Here is a 15,874-nt window from a genome sequence, read left to right on the forward strand (position 1 = left end):
TCTAGCTTCCCACTGACCATAATGTACCGACCTCCCACATCCGAGACTATTCTACCCGCTTATTGATCAGGATCGCGACCCCTCTAGTCTTTGAAGCTAGTCCTGAGTGACCCAGCCTTTCCGCAGTCTAACCTGGTCCGTTACTCTAAGGTGCGTCTCCTGCAACATTACCACGTCCGCCTTCAATCCCCTAAGATGCCCGAACACACGTGACCTTTTGACCGGCCCATTTAACCCTCGAACATTCCAGGTGATCAGCCTAGTTGGGGGGCTCATTGCCCCCCCCCCCCCGCCGATCAGCCATCCCCTTTTTTAGGCCCGCCTCCAGCCCGTGCTCCGCGCCTCCACTGGTCCATCCCCAGGCAGCCCCTGCCCCCAACCTCCTCTATTTCCCTCAGCCTAAGTCCCTCCCTCGTCAGCAGAACATTCACCCCCCTCTCCTCCCTAGCAACAAACCCTTCTAGTCCTTTTCTCCAACCCCTTTACTAAACCAAACCCCCCACTGCGCTTCCGTGAGCTAGCCCACCCAGCTAGCTTGGTGCCCCCCATCCCCAGCACCAGATAGTCTCCCACCTATTGTTCCCTCCCCACCATCCCCCCCACTCATACAAATAAACTCCAACATCAAACAATCCCCACACAATTGCCCAACAGAAAAACACCAAGATCAAAACAAGCACATCTCCATCCCCCAACAGTGCAAATGAAAACCTTAACTCACTCAGCTCTACCGCTGGTTCCAAATCAATGCAAACGGCATCACAAACATCTTCCATGAAACGCAAAACGAGAAACATTTTACAAAAACAGAGAAACAAAAAGAAAAAACAAAAACATGAACGTTGCAGCCAAATTTAAAAGTTCTCAATCCATCACCAGCCCTTTCTTTTTCGCAAAGTCCAACATGTCCTCAGGCGACTCGAAGTAGAAGTGCTGATCCTCAGGTGTGATCCTGAGACAGGCTGGCTATAACAGTCCAAACTTCACCTTTTTCTTAATAAGGATCGACCTGATCTGGTTGAAGCCTGCTCTCCTCCTGGCCACCTCTACACTCAGGTCCTGGTAAACCCGCAGGATGCTGTTGTCCCATTTACAGCTCCGTATCTGCTTGGCCCACTGTAGAATGCACTCCTTATCCGAGAACCTATGGAATCTCACCACAATTGCCCTCGGCGGGGGGGGGGGGGGGTTTCTCCCATTTGCGGCTTCCTCGCGAGTGCTCTGTGAGCCCTATCCATCTCCAAGGTCCGGGAGAATGCCCCATCCCCCAGCAGCGTCACAAACATGTCTGCGATGTGTGCCCCAGCGTCCGTTCCTTCGGACCCCTCCGGGAGCCCGACGATTCTTAGGTTCTGCCGGCGGGACTTATTCTCTAGGTCCTCCACCTTCTCCAGGAGCTTCTTCTGCTGGTCCCTCAGCATCTCCAGCTCCACCGCAGTCTGATGTTCCTCCTGCTCAGCCAGCGCCTTCTCCACCTTCTGGATCGCCCGATCCTGGGCATCCAATCTATGTTCCAACCGCTCAATCGACTCTTTTATCGGGTCCAAGCAGTCCCGTTTCTGCGTAGCAAAGCTTTCCTGAATGACTTGAATCAGCTGCTACATAGACTGCTGGGTCGAACCTCCGCCATACTGTCTTTTGTTGCAGCTACAGCCCAAGCCTTCTCTATCTTTTTGTTTCTGCCCTTAGGAACACTTCTAGTCCTTTTCTCCATGCACAGAAGTGGGAATTCAGTAAACAATTGCCACTAACATCCGTTTTACAATTCAAGTCCGGTAGAAAAATGGGGGAAAGGTCCAAAAGTCCGACTAGAGCGGGAGCCACCAAATGTGCGACTTACTCCTTCATAGCTGCCACCGGAAGTCCCACTTTCCCACCCTAACCCTGCTGTCTTCCCGCCTTCCTGAAAATTAGCAAAGTGGTGACAGAAGAGTGACACAGTCATGGACAATGATGGTGCCATTTCTTTTGTTGCCAGTCTGTGTTCTGACTCAATTCAGCACTCACAAATCTAGCCCCAGAAACCTAATTCCTGCTCTGTGCTAAGCTGGTTGGTCTCAACAGTTGATGAGATGGAGAAGATGTTAGACTTGCTCTCAGTGGTCCGAGCGTGCGTCAAGGAGGGGAATGGGAGCTCTCATTCCTGGAAACTATCTTATGGCTCATTCCGTCCAGTTACCACTTATTATCTGAGCTTGCAGAAGAATAGTGTAAAGCACTGGAGAGCTGCCAATGCCTGAAAAACCAGAAACAATTTTGGAAAGGAGGCAGAGCAAAGGAAAGCACGTTTGTGCAACTAACTCCTAACATTTTCTTTCTCTTTCTCCAGAGCGCCAGAAATTATCCTGGGGCTGCTGTTTTGCGAGGCTATCGACATGTGGTCGCTAGGCTGTGTCATTGCAGAGCTATTCTTGGGTTGGCCGTTGTATCCAGGAGCTTCGGAATATGATCAGGTATGCTTTAAATGGATTGGATCTCGGGTCCAATACCATATCTGGCCTAATTGATAGATAGTTGCTGAGTGATTTTGTCCTCTTCCTCATTATTCACATTTGGCATCTCGTCTCAATTATTTGTGGCTTTGTGTACCCAATGCTTATAAATTGTGGAACAGTGGGTCTGGAGTTGAGAAGGTTACAGGTTCAAGTCCTATTCCAAAGACTTGAGCACAAAACCTAGACTGATTCATTGGTGCATAGGAGGTTTGTTTTGTTTTGTTTTTTAGTGTGTGCTCTTCTCTTCTATTATATTTTATTCTGTGTACATAACGGTAAACATACTTTGTTCAAAAACCCAATAAAAAACATTTATAAGGGCAGCACGGTGGCGCAGTGGATTAGCCCTGCTGCCTCACGGCGCCGAGGTCCCAGGTTCGATCCCGGCTCTGGGTCACTGTCCATGTGGAGTTTGCACATTCTCTCTGTGTTTGCGTGGGTCTCCCCCACAACCCAAAGATGTGCAGGCTAGGTGGATTGGGCACGCTAAATTGACTCTTAATTGGAAAAAATGAATTGGGTACTCTAAATTTGTAAAAAAAAACATTTATAAGAAAAAAAGGATAGGGGGTTCGTGCATGTTCTTCAAAAGCCATACATTTGCATACAATGTATAGTACAGCAATAGGCTATTCTACTCAACTGTTATATGCCAGTGTCTATGCTCCCTGTGAGCTGCCTCCAACCTCAACGTCCTCTCACCTTATTAACACATTCAATTATTTTCTCTCTTATGTGTTCATTTAGCTTCCCATTAAACGTACCTATGGTATTCGCCTCAACTCGATGGATTTCATGTGTAGTTATTGTACTATATGTATTGAAGGTGTACATAAGATTCATAGAATCTCTCCAATGCAAAAGGAGGTCACTCGGCCCACCAACTCTCTGAAAGAGCATTCTACCCAGGCCCACCCTTCCAATCCCCCAAATCCCACTTAACCCGCACATTTGTGGACGCTAAGGGGCAATTTAACACGTCCAATCCAACTAATCTGCACATCTTTGGACTCTGGTAGGAAACCAGAGCATTCAGAGGAAACCCACGCAGACACGGGGAAAAGATGTAAACTCCACACAGACAGTCACCCAAGGCGGGAATTAAACCCGGTCCCTGTTACTGTGAGACAGCAGTGTTAACCACTGTTCCAGTACCAGTGAAGGATCTAAATGTAATAATGCCAGACTTGCACTCTACAGGAATTGTATGCACCAGTTCCTCATAAGCCTGGAGTCTCTGCATAATTTCCACCCAGATATCAACAGCCCAATCTAGAGATGATGAGGTGCATTGGGAGACTGTCAGGTGGATGGGGAAAGTGTTCAGTCGGTGTGGAAGCAATAGTATAAGTCAAAATGGTTGGGTGGGTACCACGGACGTTAGGATGCTGGTGGGGGGTGGGGGGGGGGGGGGGGGGGGGGGGTGTTGGACGAGTCGGAAGTCAGTAGAGAGATGGATAGACAGTAGCGAAAGAAAATGCTGGAAAATCTCAGCAGGTCTGGCAGCATCTGTAGGGAGAGAAAAGAGCTAACGTTTCAGGTCCGATGACTCTTTGTCAAAGCTAACAAACCTGCTGAGATTTTCCAGCGTTTTCTCTTTTGTTTCAGATTCCAGCATCAGCAGTAATTTGCTTTTATCCAGTGGATAGACTGTAGGGTGGGCAGAGAGAACTGAGGGTGGGCGGGAGATGTTCAAGTGAATCGGGAGACAGTTAGAAAATGGGACTGTGTGGGGCATTTTTGGTTGGGTGCGTGGGTTGATGGTGGTCAGGCAGGAAACTAGGGCAATAAAGTTGGTGGTGGGGTTGGGAGGCAGTGGGTTGGGTGAGGAGACGGTTGGATGGGGAGGGAGACCATCCCCCATAACTCCATTGAAATTGAAATTTGTTGCTCAGAATTATACTTGGCAGTTAACATAGAAGTTACAGAACGGAAATTTGATCATTTCATACCAAGTCACTTGACAGATTCTGGTGAAAAAAGGCCCAGCTTCAGATTTGATTCTTAGCCACCCATAGTGTCAACACTACTGTCCCTCCATGATGCTATCTCACTGCTCTTGAAATGAAACTCAGCCACCCTGACATGCATCCTTTCCAAGCAGTTGAAAGTTGTTTCTTGTTTTACCTGTTGGATATCGGCTTCCATCGACTCTTCAGCTTCACCAATTTTCTGCTTCATTTTCCATCTCCTCTATTGGAGTGCCTTGGGATACTTACCTGTGATGGTGGTGCTCTGCTATCACCTTTCTTTCTTTCTTTTTGCTAATTCAACAATGCTTTTTCAAATTAAGTCAGAATAATCATCTCCCCTAACTGTCGAGTACAATGAAGCAATTCTGAGTTATAGTTGCTCCTTTAGGTTTCCAGCTCCCCCGTCATTAAATTCAGCAGCAAGAAAACTTTGTAGAACTTGGTGGGGTTGGGCATTGACTTGCTGATGCTGATGCTCCGAGATACTTCTGACCTCCATGAATAGAGGGGGGGGAGACTCCTCCAGGGCCCCAGCTCCATCTCCAAGTTTGCTGACGATACGACCATAGTGGGCCGGATCTCGAATAATGACGAGTCAGAATATAGGAGGGAGATAGAGAACCTAGTGGAGTGGTGCAGCGACAACAATCTCTCCCTCAATGCCAGCAAAACTAAAGAGCTGGTCATTGACTTCAGGAAGAAAAGTACTGTACACACCCCTGTCAGCATCAACAGGACTGAGGTGGAGATGGTTAGCAGTTTCAAATTCCTATGGGTGCACATCTCCAAAGCTCTGTCCTGGTCCACCCACGTCGACACTACCACCAAGAAAGCACAACAGCGCCTATACTTCCTCAGGAAACTAAGGAAATTCGGCATGTCCACATTAACTCTTACCAGCTTTTACAGATGCACCATAGAGAGCATCCTATCTGGCTGCATCACAGCCTAGTATGGCAACTGCTCGGCCCAGGACCGCAAGAAACTTCAGAGAGTCGTGAACACCGCCCAGTCCATCACACGAACCTGCCTCCCATCCATTGACTCCATCTACACCTCCCACTGCCTGGGGAAAGCGGGCAGCACAATCAAAGACCCCTCCCACCCGGCTTACTCACCCTTCCAACTTCTTCCATCGGGCAGGAGGTATTGAAGTCTGAGAACACGCACAAACAGACTCAAAAACAGCTTCTTCCCGCAGTTACCAGACTCCTAAATGATCCTCTTATGGACTTACCTCATTAACACTACACCCCTGTATGCTTCATCCGATGCCGGTGCTTATGTAGTTACATTGTATATCTTATGTTGCCCTATTATGTATTTTCTTTTATTCTTTTCTTCCCATGTACTTAATGATCTGTTGAGCTGCTCGCAGAAAAATACTACTTTTCACTGTATCTCGGTACACGTGACAATTACCAAATCCAATCCAATGAGCTAATCTGTCAGAAGGGGCAGTCTTATTAGACCTAGCAAGCAGGCCTTGTCTTAAAAATTCCTGGGTTTGTGAATACGTTGGATTTGATTCACTGGCCACAGTATCTCGTTGACAGTTTAAAATGCAAACTTATCATCACTGAAAAAGATAAAATAAAAACTTGCCTTATTCAGCAAAAAGAAACCAGTTTCATGGACATACAGCTCCCTGAGAAGGGATCAAATCTGTATTTGCATTGGTAATGTAATCTAAAGATCCGTAAAAGCCCCGGGCACCGAATGGGAAATAAAATCACATTAATTATTGCAGACCGAGGGAATTGGTGATTGAAAACTGCAGCATAGATGCCAGAGTTCTGTGAAAGGAACTTTGAAGTGAATAAATCTGACCTCCGTGTGCATCTCTCAATTTTGTTGCTACTTTCCCCCCCCCCCCCCCCCCCCCCCCCTTACAACGGTTACTCATGGGACCCTGGAGGAGTCTCCCCCTCTATTCATGGAGGTCAGAAGTATCTCAGAGCATCAGCATCAGCAAGTCAATGCCCAACCCCACCAAGTTCTACAAAGTTTTCTTGCTGCTGAATTTAATGGCAGGGAAGCTGGAAACCTAAAGGAGCAACTGTAACTCAGAAAACAGAATTGCTTCATTGTACTCGACAGTTAGGGGAGATGATTATTCTGACTTGATTTGAAAAAGCATTGTTGTATTAGCAAAAAGAAAGAAAGGTGATAGTCTACAACTCCTGCACAATATTTTATTCAAGTGTTTTTGTGCTCCACATTTTAGACTCCTCCCTTTGTTTCTTGGATGCATTGACTCTTGCCCGGTCACCAGAAACACTGGTTGCTGTCTTCTCCTATTTTGCCTGTATAAGCCCAGGGTTGGTGGGCTTTTTTATGAGACGGAGCATCACAGATAAATCTGCCGATTGGAACTGATTTTTAGTTATATTCCTCTGCCTAACCCAGGATCATAAAAGCCCATTGTCACAGCATTATCCTGCCCCAGCTTGGCTGAGATAAGCTTCCTCAGTAAGGACTGGCAATTGAACCTGTGTACCCCAGATTCCAAAGCCGTCCTCATCTGATGTCTACCTACAGCAGGGCTCATAGTGATGAGATAACAGAAAGCTGACTGGCTTTCTCCTCCCTGGATCCACAGTGTAAATTGTTGCACTCCGACTGTGAACAGCTAACTCTGAATGCTAAGGATGGAAGTCGGTCCTTGCTTGCAATGGTTCACCCACTCAGCTGCCTTAATCATTTCAGTTCCTGGGGAGCTGTTGTTTAGTTTTGTTCTCTCAATTCTTCTTCTCACTGGTTCCCCAGGATGAAGCCTTTGCTGAAGTGCAGTTCCAGTCGTTCTGGGAATCAGAATAAGAGACTGTTCATCATGTATGAGCCCAGATGGTGAACAGGGTGAAGTTGTTCGCCCTTGGAGGACAATCCTGCCCTCATCCAACATCCACAAGTTTTGACGGTAGTCAAGAGCAGGAACTCTAGCTGATTTTCTGCCCCATCTAATTCAGAGAGCATTGAGTTCACCAGCTCAACTGACAATGTAAAACACCCCAAAGCATTCCACAGGAGCACAATCAGACCAAATTTGACCTTCAGCCACATAAGAAGAGTTTAGGACAGTTGGCCAAAGGTTTGGTCAGAGAAATCGGTCGTCAGGGAGTGTCTTAAAGGAGGAGAGAGAAGTAGACAAATTCCTGAACTTAGGGTCTGGTCAGCTGAAGGCACAACTGTCAGTGGTGGGGCGAGGGAATTGGGGGAGCTGAGTAAGACACCAGTGTCTGAAAATTCCCATTTCTAGCAGGGATCTATTGATAGGAATCAGAAGCTGAAACCATTGCTCTTTTTCTCTTCACTAATTCAAGGCACTGAAGCAAATGAAAATGGGGGGTATACAAGGAGCCAGAATTCTGATGACACAGGAGTGAACCCGACACTTGCTAGTCAGTGCCATGTCAGTGCCATGTCCGTGACAGTGCCTTCACCTACTTGTTATTATGCTTGATGTTCAGCTGAAGGTAACCAGTATGCCCATATCACACTTGAAGCACTTCAGGCCTACAGTTCATTGCAAATTATGTTGGAGTAAACGAATGGCATCAGAGGAACTATATTCCAGTAACATTAGGAGAGGTGTGACAAGAACTGGGAAATAGACAAAAAATTACAAAAACCAAGAAACACTTGCATTTCAGCATCTTTCAGAATTCAGGATGTCCCAAAGTGCTTTACAGCCGATAAAGTACTTCTGAAGTGTTGTAACGTAGGAAACTTGGCCAATATGCACACAGCAAGCTTCCACGAACAGCAATGTGACCATGACCTGTGCATTTCAGTCAGGGTTCGTTTTGGCACAATTGCTCAATGCAAAATCCAGACTTATACCTCTGATAATCGCGGTGAATAAACCACTATGCAAATAGATCATATCAAACACCCAGCGGGAAAGAACTCTGCTGGTATGCATCCAGTCTCCAAAGCAGAAGCCACAAATGACTGCTACGAACAATCCACAGGAATAATGTCCATCTCCTTTCTGAGGGACAACTTGGAAACAGCAAAGGTTTAAACAGATGACTGACAGAGCAGCAGATTCTTTGAACGCCCTGGAGCCAATTCTACTTGATCATATGAGGATTTTTAATAGAAAGCTCGAATGTTGTCCCTCCTACAGATGGTGTGATGCTAAATGTATAGTCACTTCTCCAAGCTGGTTGCCTGTTGCTGAGTGGGCCAATGCCTTAAATTTCTCTTTGCTGCAGTGCTGAATGGTGCTCTACCTGTGGCACGTGCTGAGCTGTCATGGCACAAGTCCTTTCATGCCTCTTCAGAACTCATTTGATTTGTTTCGTGGTTGATTGGCGGGCCATATCACTGCAATATACTTACTAAACGTGAGAGCGCCTCACTGTGATAACTGGTATTGGACACAGCTGAGGAACTGTTAGCAGGAGCCAGGAGAAACATGAGCATTGAAATTTTGGCTGAAAAGCCAAGATTCCTTTTTTTCCCCTTTTTTTCCATTCCAGTACTGGAAACCCATTTGACTTGAAAGTTTCCAATAAGCAATTTCTATTTTGGAGGCACAAACCGCAATTCCAGGATAATGTGCAGCTTTGTCGCTGAATAAAGCACAATATTCTTGGACTATTGCTCAATACTCGCTCATTTTACTCAATTTCTGTTGTATCTCTAGACTAGCCTACAAAAGAAGTAGATTGCAGATATGCATGGATTGAATGCAACATTCACAGAGAGTTTTTAAATAAGTCTTCATTGCTAGTATAAATCGGTATGGGCCCTTCCTTTGAATTTTTGTCCCATAAAACCTACCAGTTCCAATGCCAGGTATGATTCCTGACCTTCTGTTAATCGGCTTGATTGATTGATCTATTGAAGCATCTCAAATCCTGTACATAGACTGTCAAATCTCTGACTGTTGAGGTTCGGTCTTTTCTCCTCCATCTGAAAATATATTTTTTCTGATCCCGTTACTCGTCGGCAGTTTCTTTTTGTAAACTGTTGTATCTTTGGACGAATAGTATAAATTAAAGAGATTGCTAATGCACACGGGTTGAATGCAACATTAGCAGAGGTTTATTGAATGGGTATTAGACTCGGGTCAAAAGCCCACAAAGTCGCCGATGATGTCACACATGTCACATGACTCGGTTCTTAAACAGTCATTGCACACAACTACAATAACCCATGTATATAACAGTTTCTTTGTCCATCTAGTTTGGTGATCAATCATGTTCTTGCCTTCAATTTCTGTGAGACTTGTTCTGTCAAACACAAAAGCTTCTAGTTCTAGGCTGCAAGTATCCTGGGCAGAATTTGTCACTCGCACCAGTGGCGGGAATCATGGTCGGGGACACCACATCTAACCTGCCTCCACCGCAGAAAAACACGTGGAGAGTTGGTCGGTAAATCCCGCCTATTAATTTTTTTAACCCCACTGCTATGGGCGGCATGATAGCACAGTGGTTAGCACTGTTGCTTCACAGCAGCAAGGTTGCAGGTTCAATTCCTGGCTTGGGTCACTGTCTGTGCGGATTCTGCATGGTCTCCTCGTATCTGCGTGGGTTTCCTCCGGGTGCTCCGGTTTCCTCCCACAGTACAAAGATGTGCAGGTTAGGTGGATTGGCCATGCTAAATTGCCCTTAGTGACAAAAATGTTACCTGGGGTGACTGGGTTACGGGGATAGGGTGGAGGTGTGGGCTTGGATAGGGTGCTCTTTCCAAGGGCCGGTGCAGACTAGATGGGCCGAATGGCCTCATTCAGCACTGTAAATTCTATGATTCTACGATTCTATGTCTAGTGCAGCAGAGGTGGATGCAGCCTGCTGAATTCTATGCCTTGCTTTCTGAGATGACTTTGGCGGGCATCCACTGATAGGTCGAATGAGGCCTGGATATCCCCGGCATCCAAAGGGCCTCTTGTTCTGGGGCAGGTGCATTCCCCTTGGCTTAACGTGCTGGAATTGATGGGGTTACTGGCAGAGGGGATTTGGAACAGCAGGACACACTTGGGAGTGTCCTAGGTGGAAGCCTCGGTTGTGTATGAATGTCATTCCTCTTCCTTGTTGATGCTGAATAGCTCTTCCCTGATAGCTTGAGAAGGGGAACCTGGAGGGAGGTCTATGTACCCCAACCTTCTCTCGTCTAGCCACTGCTGGTAGGGAGTCCGTCGAGTTTCTTAAAAGTCTTTTTATTCAGCAACAACATAACCTACACGAGACCCGGTTACACCTCACCAGATCCTCTCTCCTTTCTAATCAGCTCTACAGTGGCCAAGCTTATACTAGTGCTGGGTAAGCTACCCTGCCCCTTACAGCAGAGGAGCTCACAGTTCCAGTGAGCACGGGGAAACAATCATCCCCAGCTGCATGAGACCCGTGCAGGTCAGTACAGAACATAAATATGGCTAGGGCGATGGTGTGCAGATCCAACAGTAAATCTATCAGAAACTGCTGGACATGGGGCTCCAAGGTGGCTGCCACCCTTTCCATGAAGATTTCTCGCATGCAGGGGCTGCGACTTCAGACATAACGTGGACAGATTCCTCCACCCTTTGTCCAGGTCTGCCGACAGTCCCTGACAACTCTGCCTGATATTTCCCTGCCTGTCTCTAAATCGCCAACATTTCTCTCTATGCTGATTCCAGAGCCTCGTCACTGGGCTCAGACCCAGCAGGAACCTGGGGCTGGATTCTCAGCTGTTGGGATTCTCCGTTGCGCCGGCAGCCCGGGGATTTCCCGACAGGGTAGGGCTGCCCACAATGGGAAACCCCATTGGCCGGTTAGTGAGACAGAGAATCCCGGCGGCACAAAGAATCCTGCCCCTGGTCTCCAGCTGTCCTCCGAGTATCAGAGACGTCGACTGTCATGCCTCTAACTGCTGTGGACCCTTGTTGGTGAGATAATCACCAGATTGCAAACCTGAGCCGACTCTAGGCTTGGATTCCACCAAGGTGTGAGTATCTGCAGTGGTAGAACGTTCAGGTGAATGCAGTGCGAGGTCTTCCTTCATTTGACGATTCCTCATTTGAGCTAGCCTGAGGGCTGGGCTGAGGCGCTTGCCTAGTCTTTGACTAGGCAGGCTCAAACATTACAGGTTAATTACAGTCATTGTTCACATGTGCCCAGTGCATTCTGGATGGACCCTCACTAGCTTGCTGGGAGAGGCTGATCTCACCTTCTGCACAGGGACAATGTGCAGCTCCAGTGAGTTTTGCCACCTACTCATCGTGGGAGGAGAGTGTCCTCAGCTCTGAGGACCCCTCCGGTATTGGCTGTCTCCATTTGTTGTAGCCGATCTTGTCCTGCATAAAGACAGATGTTTTGACTATGCTGAAAAAGCAGTTCAGGAGCATGTCTGCCTGTTGTGTGCTGAGCCCTCCCAGTAAGGGACTTGGATTGGATTGGATTTGTTTATTGTCACGTGTACCGAGGTACAGTGAAAAGTATTTTTCTGCGAGCAGCTCAACAGATCATTAAGTACATGGGAAGAAAAGAATAAAAGAAAATACATAATAGGGCAACATAAGATATACAATGTAACTACATAAGCACTGGCATCGGATGAAGCATACAGGGTGTAGTGTTAATGAGGTAAGTCCATAAGAGGGTCATTTAGAAGTCTGGTGACTGTGGGGAAGAAGCTGTTTTTGAGTCTGTTCGTGCGTGTTCTCAGACTTCTGTATCTCCTGCCCGATGGAAGAAGTTGGAAGAGTGGGTGGGAGGGATCTTTGGTTATGCTGCCCGCTTTCCCCAGGCAGCGGGAGGTGTAGATGGAGTCAATGGATGGGAGGCAGGTTCGTGTGATGGGCTGGGCGGTGTTCACGACTCTCTGAAGTTTCTTGCGGTCCTGGGCCGAGCAGTTGCCATACCAGGCTGTGATGCAGCCCGATAGGATGCTTTCTATGGTGCATCTGTAAAAGTTGGTAAGGGTTAATGTGGACATGCCGAATTTCCTTAGTTTCCTGAGGAAGTATAGGAGCTGTTGTGCTTTCTTGGTGGTAGCGTCGACGCGGGTGGACCAGGACAGATTTTTGGAGATGTGCACCCCTAGGAATTTGAAACTGGATACAGTACTTTGCTTCCTGAAGTCAATGACCAGCTCTTTAGTTTTGCTGGCCTTGAGGGAGAGATTGTTGTCGCTACACCACTCCACTAGGTTCTCTATCTCCCGCCTGTATTCGGACTCGTCATTATTCGTGATCCAGCCCACTATGGTCGTATTGTCAGCAAACATGTAGATGGAGTTGGAACTAAGTTTTGCTACGCAGTCGTGTGTGTACAGGGAGTAGAGTAGGGGGCTAAGTACGCAGCCTTGCGGGGCCCCGGTGTTGAGGACTATTGTGGAGGAGGTGTTGTTGTTCATTCCATCTGCTGGTAGTGTGTGACATTACTGTGGACTCTAACCCTTAGACAACCCGATGTCTTATGAGAGTATGAGTTTGAAATGAGTAGAAGTTTCACTCACCCTGGCGGACCACATCAGATCACTCATTCTTTTCCTGCATTGCAGGGGGAGTGTTTTTTGTTGGTCATGGGTGCTGACCTCCCTGGTGACCTCCTCCCATCCCAGTGTGGTTAGCTGGGCAGACCTCCTGTTCCCACCCTAAGGAATAAAGACCTCACACTTTTCCTGGATGGACTGGAGGAGAATCCCCAGGGAGGGCACCGTTGAACTGTGGAGTGGAGAGTTTAGTTCTTTTGAACGCCATTGAGAAGCGGAATGTAACAATCCGTCTGTGCATGTGCCATTTAAAAAGGTGCCTGGACTTTCAACCCCCTGATGTACCGGCAGGTGGACAAATCGCCTCCTGGCCCCACCATGGAATTTGGCGGGCTCCTTGTTGATGTATAATTAATCAGCTGAAAAGCGAAAGATCACATGGATTAATCCGACCTGCTACCCAGGGGGAATCAAAATGACTTTCCCGCCTGCCACTGCACTTAAGTTTCCAGAATGGAAAATTCCACCCCATGTGTCACATGGTTCTTGTCCAGTTCTTTTTTTAAAAATGTTTATTACATTTTTTAACAATGAATGAAAACCAGAACAAAAGACTATAAAAGAGCTTGTCCAGTTCTTAATGGCAGCAGGAGTCTAATGCTCCTTTAATTTGGAATGAAATATAGACCTAAGGGGAGACTTGCAAAGGAAAAATTAGCAATGCTGTGGGGTATTAAGACCCAGGAAGCTGAGAGGTAATGCGAATGTTGATTATTTGCCATTACAAAAAGTCTGCCCAAGGCAGCGAATATATTTATAGAGCACAGTCCCATTGCGACAACCAATATGCCGGTCTCTATCCAGGCCGCCCTTAACACTGAGTTCTTATGAGTTCACTGAGTGGGCTCCACCCACTAGTGGGGAAGTTTTTATTTCATATATCCCACATGGAGATAAATCAGGGTATTCCCGTGGGCCTCGTGGGGGTTATTACATGGGGAAAGACTGGGGGAGGAGGACTAGTTGAAAAGCTCTTTCAAAAAGCCAGCACAGGAATGATGGGCTAAATGATCTCCTTCTGTGCTATGAGATGCTGTGAGTTTAGGTTGGCAGTGTCACTCAAGCAGATCAGAGGATGATGTGGGGTGAAGGGAAATATCAAAAGGTATACTGCTACAGAAAGAGGCTTGCCGCTGAGGGTGGGAGAGAAGCATTTTGGAATATAACGAACTTTACTCTGCAATAAAACACAGAATCTGTTGGAAACGTAGTAGATCTGACAACACAAGTGGAAATGAATGAAAGAGAGAGGAAGATACCATTAATGCTTTTGTTTCATATTTCTGGCATCTGCAGTACAATATTTTTACTTTGTGTCTGGTGAGATGGAATCATAGAAAGTTGCATCGCAGAAAGCAGTCATTCAGATCATTGTGTCCATGCTGGTTCTTTGCTAGAGCAACTCAGTTAGTCCCGCTCTCCCGACATTGCCCATAATGACAATTTTTATTTTTATCTTCGTCTGCTTACCAATTCCCTTTGGAAAGCCACGATTGAATCTACCTTGACTACACTCTTGGGCAGTGCATTGCAGATCTTTACCACACATCATGGGCGGGATACTCCGGTCCCCCAGCGGTGTGTTTCTCAGCGGCGCGCCATTTGCTGGCGGTGGGATTCTCTCTTTCCGCCACTTGCCAATGGGATTTCCCATTGAAGCCACCCCAGGCTGCCGGGAAACCCACGAGCGCGGGTGCATTGCCACCGAGAGAAGAGAATCCCGATGGCTGGAGAATTCCAGCTGACATTTATAAAAAAAAAAAAAAAACTTTTTTTTCATGTCACCATTAGTTCACTTTGCATTTGTGTCCTCTGGCCCTTGCAACAAATGAAACAGTTTTGCTCAATCTACTCTGTCTGGACCCCTTCCTGCATTGAATACTTCTATCAAATCTCACTATATCCTTCTCCAGCTTTTCCGATCTATCCGTGTAACAGAAGTCCCCCATCCCTGGACCCATTCTTGGAATTTTTTTCTGCACCCACTTTAAAGGCTTCCCATCCTTTGTGAAGTGCAGTGGACAGACTTAGACACTATACTTCTGACAAAGCTGAATCGATGTTTTATAAAGGTTCATCTTTACGCCCTTGCTTTTGTACTCTGCCTGTGTTTATAATATCTTTTGAACAATTTTCTCAACCAGTCCTGCCACCTTCAACACGGTTTGCACATGTGCCCCAGGTTCTTCTGTTCTTGTATCCCTTTTAAAATTGCACCCTTTATTTTCTCCCCTTGATTGTCCAACCAAATGATTTCAGAGCATTACATTTCTACCCATTCCATTAGCTAGTCGATACCTCTTGTAGTCTATTGCTACGTTCCTCACATTTGCAAATGCTTCGAAGTTTGGTGTTAATCTGCAAATTTTGAAATTGCGCCTATACCCCCAAGACCAGTTCATTAATATATAGCAAGAAAAGTTGTGGTCCTGTTCCGAATCCCGGGGAACCTTCCTCGTATACCTTCCCCCAGTCCGAACGCAACCATTCACCACCACTAGGATCATAACAACATAAGAAATAGGAACACAAGATAACTATATTCTCTGTTTCCTGTCAACTTCATATCCAAGCTGCCACGATCACATTTAGTCCATGGGCTTTAGCTTTCCTGAGAGGCCGGTTTTGAGGCACTTCACCAAACACCTTTTGGAAACCCATGGGTGGGATTCGCAGTCCCGCCAGCCCAGTTTTCCAGTGTAGCATGCCTCCACCGGAGACGCATTCTCCGTTCCCGCAGTTGGCCAATGGGGTTTCCCATCTGGCCTCTCCCGCCGTTGGGAAATCCGTGGGCATGGGTGCACTGCCGGTGAAGTGGAGGATCCCGCCGACGGAGAATCTGCAACATATCGACCACGTCAACTTTGCTGACTTCAGCAACCCTCTCATTACATGATTGAAAAATTCAAACCAATTAATTAAATA

General features: G+C 46.8%; 1 protein-coding gene across 4 annotated transcripts in view; it reads left to right on the forward strand.

The window, feature by feature from the left end:
- The window catches only part of hipk2 (homeodomain interacting protein kinase 2), a 405,644-nt gene that overhangs the window by 303,890 nt on the left and 85,880 nt on the right, over positions 1–15,874 (forward strand). For all 4 annotated transcript variants that reach the window (XM_072484274.1, XM_072484276.1, XM_072484275.1 and 1 more), the window contains exon 3: positions 2,330–2,453. In XM_072484274.1, coding sequence (XP_072340375.1) covers positions 2,330–2,453 — 124 coding nt within the window. The remainder of the gene's footprint in view (positions 1–2,329; positions 2,454–15,874) is intronic.

Source organism: Scyliorhinus torazame, chromosome 19 (assembly GCF_047496885.1).
Source record: "Scyliorhinus torazame isolate Kashiwa2021f chromosome 19, sScyTor2.1, whole genome shotgun sequence".
Lineage (NCBI taxonomy): Eukaryota > Metazoa > Chordata > Chondrichthyes > Carcharhiniformes > Scyliorhinidae > Scyliorhinus > Scyliorhinus torazame.